Below are 12,394 nucleotides of genomic sequence, written 5' to 3'. Positions count from 1 at the left end.
CTCCCTCAACACCACCTGTGGCTTTTTCTCCACTGGGGCGCTAAGATTAAGTTGTTCATTTTTCTCTTGGGGAGGAGGGGAGACAACTGGGGTTGGAAGGAGACAGGTTCTTCCAGTTTGTAAATTATTCTCTGGGAGTCATCTGGCTTCATGCCTCTAAATAGCTCACTATTTTAGACAAGGACGAGTTGGCAATCCGGATAATGATAATTGATTTATGAAAGTATTTTTCAAGCTGGACTCAAATCTGGCCCATCTGATAGATTCAGTATACACTGCATATACTGAGGACCTCGCAGTGCCAGGCTTCACCTTCATACATGCCACCTTTCACAGCAGCCCTGCAAAGTAGGGATTATCATCATTTTTTTTTTTGCAAAAAAAGACGACGCTCAGGGTTTGAGTGGCTTGTGCAAGCAGCTTGTGTGGATAGCGAGGAGCCAAGCTGAGCTTTGGACTCAGGCTTGAATAGCTCCAAACCTTTTGCATCCTCAGAAAGGACTGCAGGATATCAACCAAAACCAAATCCATTGCCATCAAGTATATTCAAATTCATGGCAACTCCATGTGTGTCAGAGTAGAACCATACTCCACAGGGCTTTTCAGTGGCTGATTTTTCAGAAGTAGATCTCCAGGCCTTTCTTCCAAGGTGCCTCTGGGTAGACTTGAACTACCAACTTTTCTGTTAGCAGTAAAATTTTTTAACTGTTTGTGTCACCCAGGGACTCTGTAGGATACCAGTCAAATTCAATTAGACTTCTGTTCGTCGATTGCTACTGCCTACTTTGTTCAATGCGGGACACAGAAGTGCTCCCAAAGATAGATAAGACAGAATGTTAAGATGCCCTGAAAAGCAAACCAGTACTGCTTTCTGTTTATGCTCCCCGGGTGGCAAGTCATGAACATGGGGAAAGTTGAAGCGCAGTAGGAGCCAGTGTTTATGTGAGCTATGCCAAAGGGAGCATTGTGGACATTAAAGGAGCTGAGAGAACATCTGTGAGCACAAGTCTGTGTCTTATCCATGCCAGGCAAAGCAGAGCCAGCCCTCTAAGCTCACTGGATTTGTTGAGTTGCATGGACCAGAGTAGCAGGTATGGCATCATGGAGGACAGAAGCCTGGCTGGGGAGTGGAACTCAGCTAGGTCTGGAGGCAGGAATGTGTGTTACTCTCCCTTCAGCCGAATACCATAACAGGTATGTTAGAAGCTCTTGAGGAAGGAGGGAAGGAAGGTAAGGGTCTTATAGGTGCTGCCGGCGTCACCCTGATCCTCCAGTGTCTGGCTGGCTGGTGCCTGGAGAACTTGTCTGCCTCCAACAGATTGTTCCTTATGGTCAGGGGCGGATTGTCCAATAAACAAGGTGAGCACAGTGCTTACCTTGCCTACCAAGTCATCTATAGTGAACAATTTCACATTTTTTTCACCACATCAAGGACTCTACTTCTAGGTGTGACTGGCATCTGTCTCTCTTCCAACCCCACAGCGCCTTCCTACAGAATCAAAGCCTCTTTTCAAATTTACAATCCCTGATAGGGGCAGAGTGGTTAAATGCTATGGCTGCCAGCCAAAGGGTCAGCAGTGCAAATCCACCAGGTGCTCCTTGAAAACTCTATGGGGCAGTTCTACTCTGCCCTATAGGGTCGCTATGAGTCAGAATTAACTTGACAGCACTGGGTTTTTTTTTTTTTTTTTGGATAGGGGTAGATGACCCAGTAAGCAAGGCAAGCATGGGCTCACTTGTGTTTACTTACTAATCTGTAGTGAACAATCGTTAATTGTAGTGAACAATTAGTAAGTAAGCACAAGTAAACCCATGCTTGCCTTGCTTATTAAAGAATCCACCCCTGCTTGTAGGTGGTACCCAACAGGCATTTATATTCCTTTGGGTGTACTTTTTTCCCCCAAAGAGAAACACGTGTTTTCCCCCTTGTTCCACCAGCTTCTATCATCAACTTTCTGTGCTGCTGCCTGGGCAGCCCCTTAGCTGCATGCTTGCCCCAGCCTCATCGTCTCCAGTCCACTCTCTGCCATCTCATTTTCTCAAAGCTCAGGTTTCATCCTGCTGCTCCCCTCCTGCTCCCCTTGGCCCACTGAGAAGCTAGGCTCCCCTCCTTGGCATGACGTAGATCTGCCACTACAGTCTGCCCTGGACACCCCCCACACCTCATCATCAGTCCTGAACTCCTGACCACTGAGTGTGCTGTCATCCCTCCAATGTGCTGGCTCTTTCCAGAATTGTGTCTGAATGGTGTTTCCTTTACCTGAAATGTGCATCTTCCAGTAATTATCAAACAATATCATTAATATCATACACAAGTAAAATTTTGCTGAAAACAATTCAAAAATGATTGCAGCAGTATATCTACAGGGAACTACCAGAAATTCAAACTGGATTCAGAAGAGGAAGTGGAACCAGGGGTATCGTTGCTCATGTCAGATGGATCTTGGCTGAAAGCAGAGAATATCAGAAAAATGTTTACCTATGTTTTATTGACTATGCAAAGGCATTTGACTGTGTGGATCATAACAAATTATGAATAACCACGTGAAGAATGTGAATCCCAGAACACTTAATTCTCTCATGCAGAATCTATACAGAGACCAAGAGGCAGTGATTCAAACAGAACAAGGGGGTAGCGCGTGGCTTAGATCAAGAAATGTGTACATTAGGGTTGTATCCTTTCACCATAATTATTTAATCCGTATGCTGAGCAAATAATTGGAGAAGCTGTATTATATGAAGAACACAGCATCAGGATTGGAGGAAGACTCATTTACAACCTGCATCATGCAGATGACACAACCTTGCTTGCTGAAAGCAAAGAGGACTTGAAGCAGTTACCGATGAAGATCAAAGACTGCAACCTTCAGTATGGATTACACCTCCACATAAAACAAAAATCCTCACAATTGGACCAATAAGCAACATCATGATAAACAGAGAAAATATTGAAGTAGTCAAGGATTTCATTTTACTTGGATCTAGGATCAATGCCCATGGAAGCAGTAGTCAAGAAATCAAATGACATATTGCATTGGGCAAAGCTGCTGCAAAAGACCTCTTTAAAATGTTAAGCAAAGTTGTCTCTTTGAGGACCAAGGTATGCCTGACCCAAGCCATGGTATTTTCAATTGCCTCATATGCATGTGAAAGCTAAACAATGAATAAAGAATATTGAAGAAGAATTGATGCTTATGAATCATGGTGTTCAAAAAGAATATTGAACATACCATGGACTACTAGAAGAACGAACAAATCTGTTTTGGAAGAAGTACAGTCAGAATGCTCCTTAGAAGTGAGGATGGTGAGACTTCTCATGTATTTTGGAACATGTTATCAGGAGGGACCAGTCCCTGGAGAGGGACAGCAAAAAAGGAGGACCCTCAGTAAGATAGACCGACACAGTGGCTGCAACAATGGGCTCAAACAACGATTGTGAGGATGGTGCAGGACCGGGCAGTGTTTTGTTCTGTTGTACATAGGGTCGCTATTAGTTGGAAGTCACTTGGTGGCACCTAACAATAACAACAGTCTCCTCCTAGGGAGCCCTGATGGCACAGTGGTTAAGCCCTTGGCTGCTAACTGAAACATCAGTGATTCAATCCCACCAACTGCTCTGTGGGAGAAAGATGTGGTAGTCTGTTTCAGTAAAGATTATACTCTTGGAAACCCTATGAGGCAGTTCTTTTCTGTCCTGTAGGGTCTCTATGAGTCAATACTGACTCGACAGCAATGGGTTTGGTTTTCAGGTTAGTCTTCTCCTAGTGAAATCCACCTCCTCCCTAAAATTGTAGCTTTCTGGACTTCTCCAGATTCTGTCAGATGTTTCCTGCTGTGGGCTTCCATGTACTTTATTCATATTTTACAAGTACTGGCCTGTTTTCTTATAATCACCTCTTTATTGGCCTGTCTTCCTCACTAGCCTGGGCCTGACTCTGTGCTGGTTTTCTCTGTATCCCTAGAACCCAGCATGGTGCCTGGATCTTGGTATTGAAAAAAAAAAAAACCTTTCTCGTCAGGTAGGCTCCGACTCATGGTGACTCCCTGTCTGTCACGGTGCTCCATAGCATTTTCAACCACTGAGTTTTCGAAAGCAGATCTCGAGGGCTTTCTTTCTTCCAAGGCAACTCTGGGTGGATTTGAACCTCCAACCTTTCAGTTAGCAGTCAAGCATGTTAACTGTTTGAACCACCCAGGAACTCAGTAATTGTTGCTGAATGAATAAATAAGGGATTAAGGAAGAAGATAAACACCTTTCTATGCGTTTCAGTATGTAAAGGCAGCCCACAATCCAAACGCACCCACGGTCAACATGGCCAGCTGGAGCAGGCGAAGCTGCCCAGCCTGAGGGCCTCCTGCTTTGTGTTTGCTGACCTCCTCTCGCCAGGCTCAATTTGCTCCGCCTGCTTCATCGCAGATCCTTGCCTCAAATCCCCCGACAGCCGGGTCAACCCCAGCTCCTCCACACTTGACTTGTGGCAGTAGCTTTGGATTCAGGAAAACTAGCTGGTGCTTTGGAAAACCAGTTCTGTAATTTATTTTTGTTCCTTTGAAACTTATATGACTTTCCTAAGAAATGCCTGAGGTTAGAGTAGTAGAGAGAGAGAGAGGACCATGGCCAAAACCCAGGCAAGCTATTTTTGTGATGTGAATGAATACCCATCCCGTTTTTCCCTTCCATCAGCCTAAGCACGTGCTCCAGATCACTCCTGGTTTGGGCTTACAAAGCACAAACTCCTTTTGCGTGTTGGGAGGCGGAGGCCCATGTGTCTCTCTGTCTTTCTGTGTGTCTGACTAAGGTAGACGGTTGGAAGATACCACTAATGGAGGGGAATTTTGAGAAGCTGCCTTCTGTATAGAGGAAAGACATACCCTCTGGTAACTAATGAAGAAAGACTTTAAACTTTGGACGTCAAAGAATAGCTGGATGGTCGTGAAACCTAGAGAGGAATGTGCCTTGGATTTCTTTTTGTCATGCACTAAGGGAATGTGGCTAGGTTTCATTAATACTAGTGAGCCACTTTGCAGCACCCATAATTATAAGTTTTCAATGGTGCTAAATCTAGCATACTTTCTTGTTGTTGCTTTTATTGGTTACTATTTCCAGAACCATCTGCTCATCCCAAGATGACCAGGTAATGTTGACATCTGCAGAGTATAGCTTTGGGCAGTCTGTGATTCTTTTCAGCTGGCGAGAAGAGTGAAACGTTGGGGAGAAAGGGTTTGCCAGCAAGGCAGCATTGCCAGGTTGGAAGGTACGATTGTGCATTTTCTATAGATGGTTTACGTTTTTAGTATCTGAAAGGAATTTTATTTTTACCTCTCAGCACCCATTCCTCCACCCTACCCCTCATTGCCCATGAAGCTCAGTTCTGTCTCCACCTATCTTTGCAGGTGTGACATTTCTTCAGGTGCTTCGTAGTGTTCTCCTCTGTTCTCTCCACACCACTGCTCCGCACAGCAAGGCTCCTGAGACATGGCAGAAAATGAAGACGAGAAGCAGACCCAGGCTGGGCAGATTTTTCAGAACTTTGTCCAGGCTCCCACGTGCAAAGGCACCCTCCAGGCCTTCAACATCCTCACACGGCACCTGGACCTAGATCCTCTGGACCACAGGAACTTCTATTCCAAACTCAAGTCCAAGGTGACCACCTGGAAGGCCAAAGCCCTATGGCACAAATTGGACAAGCGTGGATCCCACAAAGAATATAAACGAGGGAAGTCATGTATGAACACCAAGGTAAGGGGAAACTCCCATAAGGACGTTTCTTACCCCATGGGGTGCGTGGGTTGACATTTTGGGAAGTTAGGAACCTGTTGCCATTTTGCTGTCCTGAGTTTCTTAATAGATGTGGGTGTGAGCGTTGTATAGTTTTGCTCAGTTGAATGTTCCCTTTGTCTGTACATGCACAGCTTATCCTGGCTGGACGTTTCCATCTTGTTGTGATGGCCTCAGCACCTCTTCGTGTGCCTTCTCCAAGACAGAGAAACCAAAGACGAGGTTGAGGGAGTCAAGCAAATGCCTGACATTATCCTACATCTACTGCTGTTACTACTACCAGTATACTACTTCTAGTAGCCACTATTTATTGAGGAACTTCTACGTTCTGGGCACTTTATGTATATGACCTCATGGAACACCTGTGGTACTGTTAGTCCTTTGGACATTTTAGAGATGTAATTAACTTGCCCAAGGTAACACAACTACAAGGCAACTTTGGTCTGTCTGATTCCAGAGCTTAAGCCCAAAATTCCTTGGGAGAGGCATTATTAGGGGCTGGTGTTCCCCTGAGAGCAAACATTTTAGAAAGATCTCCTGACATTTAATTAATTGGCTAATAAGTATGTCCTTACTGCCTTTTCCTCCCTCTGTCTTTCTCACACCTCTGCATTTTCCACCTTCTCATATCCAGGATACATTTCTCTCCTCAGGATCACATTCGTAGTTAACTCAGCACCTCAGCACAAGCTGATTACATACTTCTCCGGGTTGTTTGGCCATACATAGCATCAGTGAGTATAGGGCCGTCCAACACATCACGTCTCTGAAATACCCACCACTGAATGGGCAGCTGGAAGTCAAGACTTCCTGCTGACCCTTGGGGGCTGTCGGCCTTGGCACTGGTCCAGTCTATGTGTTTAGATTAAAAGCAAGCATGCTGTATTTAGACCTCACAGGAGGTAGCTCAGCCAGAGCCCTTGGAATTCCAGTTGGTGCCAATCCCAGGACAAGAGGATTGAACTCTCCATGGCAATTAGGACTGTTGTGGTTTTGTTTTGGTGATGAGGAGTTGTTGAGTCCACCGTGGGATACGGCTGCTTTCCATTACCCTGGGGAGACAGCTGCCAAGCTTCTCCAAGCCTAGGGTGCACCAACTGTACAGGGCATAGGAGGAGCATTCCATGAGGCTGAAACAGACCAACCACTTCAGCCCACAGCATACCGGTTGTCTAGGCAGTACCTGCATATAACGTGCCACGCTGTAGCCTTAGGCAGAGGTGATGGAGTGTTAGAGAAAGAGAAGGGGGAGAAAGGTGTGGGACCAGTGTCCTGAGTGCCACTCCCACCCATGCCTCCTTTTCTAGTTGCTGTAACTTCGTGGTTCATAGCCCACTGGGCAACTCTTCAGAGTTAGAGGAGGCAGACACTTTTAGCTTTTGAAGTATCTCCTTCTCAACAATTGTATATGGTGGCTTTCCTTTCAAAGCTTAACTTCAGGGTCTCATAGAAGTCAGACGGCTAGGATGCGTTATGTTCTCTCATGGAGGGTTTTCAGAGCTCCTGCTCTGTTATGAGATGCCATTGCCTCATTCTCCAGCACTTTCTGGCTGTCGAGGGACTCTATGGGTGATCTGAAGACAGGCCTTCAAGGGAGTCAGCCAGCAGAGGAATGTAATGAAGGGTTGACCACCATGAGGATGTCTTTCTTTCAAAACCCATCAGCTGGTTGCCTCGCCTGTCTGTCCAGTCCTCATTTTATGAGCTTTGCCTGCCTGAAATAGAAGCATCCTTGCATCCTGTGGTTGGCAGGTCACCACTGGACCCTGAGATGCAAAGGGAAAGAAAACATCTCTAATTAGTGATGCTGAGTAAGAGTGGTTCCTGCCTAGGAACTTTTTTGCCTTTCTTATGAGGAAGAACAAAGACATTTTCAAATGCTTGGTAGCCTATCTCCTAAAAACAACATAGATCCCTAAGAGGGGAAGATGGATTTGAAAATGCATGGTCGGTATGAATTGTGATTATGTTAGGCAACTTCAGCTTCACATTTCCAAAATCCAGCTCATACTAGCGTAAACTAAACAGAGAAATCATTAACTCATATAAATAGGAAGGTCCAGACACTCATTCTTTCCTAACCTCTCTCCTTCCATCCATCTCTGGATGTTTTGTTCTGTGTTGGCTCCATTCTTCCCTATTGCAAACAGATTTTTCCCTTGGTTGGTAGCCTCTAATTCGTATCTTTATAAGTCTGACTCAAAAGGCTAGAATCTTTCTCTTCTGGCTCAACATGGAAAAGAAATTTCAATAGGGAAGAATTGTGATTGGCCTACCTCTGGGCCAATTATTGTGGCCAAGATCAGAGGAACTGACTACTATGATTGGCAACCCTTTCAAGCATCACATGATTGATATGAGGGAGAATCAGGTTCTCAATATCATTATGGTGTGGGACAGATAAACAACAGGCGTCCTTTCAGGGACTGCTCACTTGTATCTGGGTATAGTATAGGTTCTCTGCATATTGGATTCATGTATGAATGGCTAATGCCCATCTCTAAGAGGCTAGTGCTTGAACTACTTGTGAATTAAGTAAAACACAGAACATGGGTCCTCCCTCGCTTCAGCTGTGAACTGGCCCTGTCTTGCTCACATGCATACTTTGGTATAGTAGTCTACATGTGGCTGATCATTAATGCGAAGACATATACACACAGGTGTGTCAGGTTCCAGGCACATAGCCAAGCTCTCAATTAGCCACAGGTAGAGTGTGAATAAGTAAAAATCAGCCAGAACCCCTACTGATGGGGTTCACATCTCAGGACTGTCTGGAGTGGACCTGGGCTTTGGCATTTAACAGGCATTTGTTGGCCCTACCTAATGTGCTAAGACACTGGGAGGTTTCCTTCCTGCCGGCAGTGAGTGTGTTGCGGGGGAGGGTACCAGGACCTAGGTGGAGAAGAAGCAGTCTGGCAGAGGTGCAGGGAAACAGGGGGAATGACTGGGAAGGTCACTAGACTGGTGGCTCAGTTGTCAGTTGAGTAACCTAACTTGGGATCGTTGTTTATTATTATTATTTATCAGGGTTTTGTCAGGCACTTAATGATTCTGTCCCTGGGTGTGACTCTGTTGTATACGAACTGAGTAAACGAGGAATCAAGCTAAATCACCTCCTTTCGGACTGATAATGGCTTTGCATTAAAGCAATACCTGGATCAAATATCATATCCAATTGAGTTGTGTTACTGGGGACAACAACCCTGAAGAAACTGTGTTATACAGTTTGGTGTGGGGATTGCCATATCCACGTAGTCCTGGGCTCTGGTCATTTATTTTGTTTGTACCTTTAATGCTGGTAGTTGCTTTAAAGAATGTTATATATAAGCCCTGCATTTGACAGGTACCAAACAGGGACCCAAGAAGGTGAAACTCTTTACCCAGGAGTCCACAGCTGTTGGGTGTCATTGCTGGAATTTGAAGTGTTTTTTTTTTTTTTATTGATCTACTTGTATGTTCTCTTATTTGTTCGTTCACCAGATATTCTCGTGCCGTACACCTTACTAGGCATTTGACAGGGGAGATGGTCTGCAAGATAAATAAGTGGTTCTCACTTGAGCTTTCTGTAGAGAAGATAGAAGTGTAATTTTTTCAGTATTTATTAACTCATTCAGTCATTTACAAGATGAATAATTCTTGAGTACCTGCTGTGTGCCAGGCACTTGTCTAGGTGCCTGTCAGTCACTTAATAGCTCTGTGGTCTTAGGCAAGTTACTTAATATCTCTGATCCTTGGTGGCATCCACTGTAAAATGAGGATGATAACCGTACCTACCTTACGAGGTTACTGTGAGGATTGAATAAGGGAATCTTTGTAAGGTATTTAAAATACTGCCTAGCACATAAGGTGATCAGTAAGCATTTAGCCATTATCATTATTATTAATTTCTCAAGTGTTATGAGAGAGGTGTATACACTGTTCTGCAGGAATATAAAAAGGTGGACAACAATGACTGAGATAGTTTGGGAATGCTTCCTGGAGGAGGAGGTATGATGTGGGGCTTGACAGATGAGTAGGAGTTTGCCTTGATTGCTGAGGAAACACAAAACAGAGAGATCTATTCCAAGAAGAGTATGTTGCTTATGTAATGGGAATGTAGCAATGTGTTGGAGAGTGTGAGAGCCAGAGAGAGCAGAATGGATGGGTGGTAGGAGGAGACCAGGGAGAAAGGCCTTCTGGGGCCAGAAGAGGGAGTTCACAGTCAGAGGACCCAGAGCACCACTGACAATGAGCCCTCTGATTCCCAACCCAGGGATAGTTTTACCACCCTCCATGACGCTGCTCAGTAATCACAGGTTGCCGTTTCAGACCAGAAGGCATTTGCACATCATTGCCATAAAAACACACCCAAAAACACATTTGCAGAAAATGACTCACTGACTCTTTTGTCACCAGCAGAAATGGGGCCAGCCTATATAATGAAAACTCTCATTTTCTTGTTAGAGGGAAATGTCTGTACTTTGTGAGTGTCCAGCAGGGTCACCCTACACCTTTTGCTCTGGATCATGACCCTCGACCCTCTTTGTCCCTGCAGAGAGGCTCCCCACTGGTGGGTAGCACAGCCTGGGTTTATGCATGGGACCCAACTTATCCTGTGGTTCCCGATCATAAGCAAAGCCCGGTGGGGGAGTGAGTGGTGTAAGGGGTGAAGCTGGGGCAGAAGGCTGCTATCTCTTGGCCTGGATAAGCCTATCTGACATTCCAGACCTCTGAAATCACCCGCCGACTCTCAGTGCTGACTCTGCTGTGCCCCTGAGGCATGTCAAGTACTACTTTGCCTAATATGGACAGTTGTGGTCATAACTGATAAAGCAGAGAATGGGCTCTGGGATGCGACCTTCTGCACCAGTTGAATAAAAAGCTTAAGTGAACTCTGAGTCAGTCCACTCACCTGACAATGCGTTGCTGGCGCTGCTCCATCAGACAAGTTTTCCAGCCTGGGTTACCAGTCATGTGGTGTTGGCGACCACACTTATCATCACAACTTCATGTAGAGCACGTGGGGGCTTGCATGTGCGTGTGCTGGACATTATACGTGAGCTGGAGGAAATTTAGTCTCCAACAATCTTCAACCGACATGAAACACACTCTCTTTTTTGGCTGTTTTCATAGGCAGCGGTTAATCAGATTCATTCATTTTATAAATACACTTACAAAGACAAAATGGTTTTTGTTTTTTTTTGTTGTTGTTATTTTATGTCTTTTTAAGACAAAACTAATTGGTTTTCTTTCATTAGATTATTTAATAAATTAATACATGACATGCTCATGGTAATGAAAAAAAAATTAAAATAGGATAAAAAAGTATACTGTGAAAAGAAGTCTGTTTTCCCCAGACCACCACATCCCCTCTGTCTTAGTTATTTGAAAATCCCGTTGACAACAAGTCGATTCTGACTCATAGCAACCCTATAGGACAGAATAGAACTGCCCCATAGGATTTCCAAGGAGCGGCTGGTGGATTCAAACTGCCGACCTTTTGGTTGGCAGCCAAGCTCTTAAATCACTGAGCCTGGTGGCATAGTGGTTAAGTGCTACGGCTGCTAACCAAAGGGTCAGCGGTTTGAATCCGACAGGCGCTCCTTGGAAACTCTATGGGGCAATTCTACTCTGTCCTACAGGGTCGCTATGAGTCGGAATCAACTCGATGGCACTGGGTTTGGTTTTGGGTTTTACCAGGGTTATCTGGTGCTGCTATAACAGCCTAAGACACCCTCCCTACAGGCAACTACTATATATACCATTCCCTTTGTGCTCTTCCTGAGTGTCTCCATATACGTAAGTATGTGTGTACCCCCCCCTTATTATTATTATGGTATTATTTATTGTGGCAAAAATATGCATAACAAAACATACTCCATCTCTATAATTTCTACATATACAATTCAGAAACATTGATTGCACTCTAAGTTGTGCAACTATTCTCACTATCCTTTTTCAAATCATTCTATCACCATTAACGTAACCTCAGTGCCCACTAAGCAACCCCCCCAACTTTGCCTCCTCACTCCCACCCCTGGTAACAACTGATAACCTTTGGTTTTTACGTATTTGCTTATTTCATATAAGTGAGATCATGTAATATTTGCCCTTTTTCCACTGACTTATTTTACTCACCATGATGTTTTCAAGGTTAATCCATGTTGTGCCATGTATCAGGACTTCACTTCTCTTCAGGTCTGAGTAGTATTCCATTGTGCATGTATACCACATTTTGTTTATCCATTCATCTGTTGGCACCCCTTTATTTTTTAATGAAAAAAACCTATACACATTTGCTCTGTGCCTTGCTTTTTTCACTCAAAAGTACATCTTGAAGATTGTTTCAAGTCATCCTGTATAGCTCTAACCTTTTTATTGTTTTTACTGCTTTTTATAGTCTCCCGTTTTACATGACAACTTACCTGACTGCTTGTATTGTTTCCAATCTATTGCCATTTTAAATACTGCTGCAGTACACTTCCTTTACGTACTTCTTTTACACAGCTGAAAGCCTGAAAGCGTATGTATAGGATGGATTGTTAGAATTTCTGAGTCAAAAGCTATGTGCGTTGCATTTAAAATATTATAGGCATTGTCACATGCCCCTCCCCATGTGACAAGGTTCTTCCAGTT

General features: G+C 44.3%; 1 protein-coding gene across 10 annotated transcripts in view; it reads left to right on the top strand.

The window, feature by feature from the left end:
• MICAL2 (microtubule associated monooxygenase, calponin and LIM domain containing 2) overlaps positions 1–12,394 on the top strand; it is a 250,105-nt gene that overhangs the window by 53,944 nt on the left and 183,767 nt on the right. For all 10 annotated transcript variants that reach the window (XM_023550839.2, XM_010592231.3, XM_023550840.2 and 7 more), the window contains exon 3: positions 5,395–5,740. In XM_023550839.2, coding sequence (XP_023406607.2) covers positions 5,477–5,740 — 264 coding nt within the window. In that variant the 5' untranslated portion in view covers positions 5,395–5,476. The remainder of the gene's footprint in view (positions 1–5,394; positions 5,741–12,394) is intronic.

Source organism: Loxodonta africana, chromosome 7 (genome assembly GCF_030014295.1).
Source record: "Loxodonta africana isolate mLoxAfr1 chromosome 7, mLoxAfr1.hap2, whole genome shotgun sequence".
NCBI classification, from domain to species: domain Eukaryota; kingdom Metazoa; phylum Chordata; class Mammalia; order Proboscidea; family Elephantidae; genus Loxodonta; species Loxodonta africana.
Note: the sequence above shows the minus strand (reverse complement) of the source record. Positions and strands in the feature narration are given on the sequence as shown.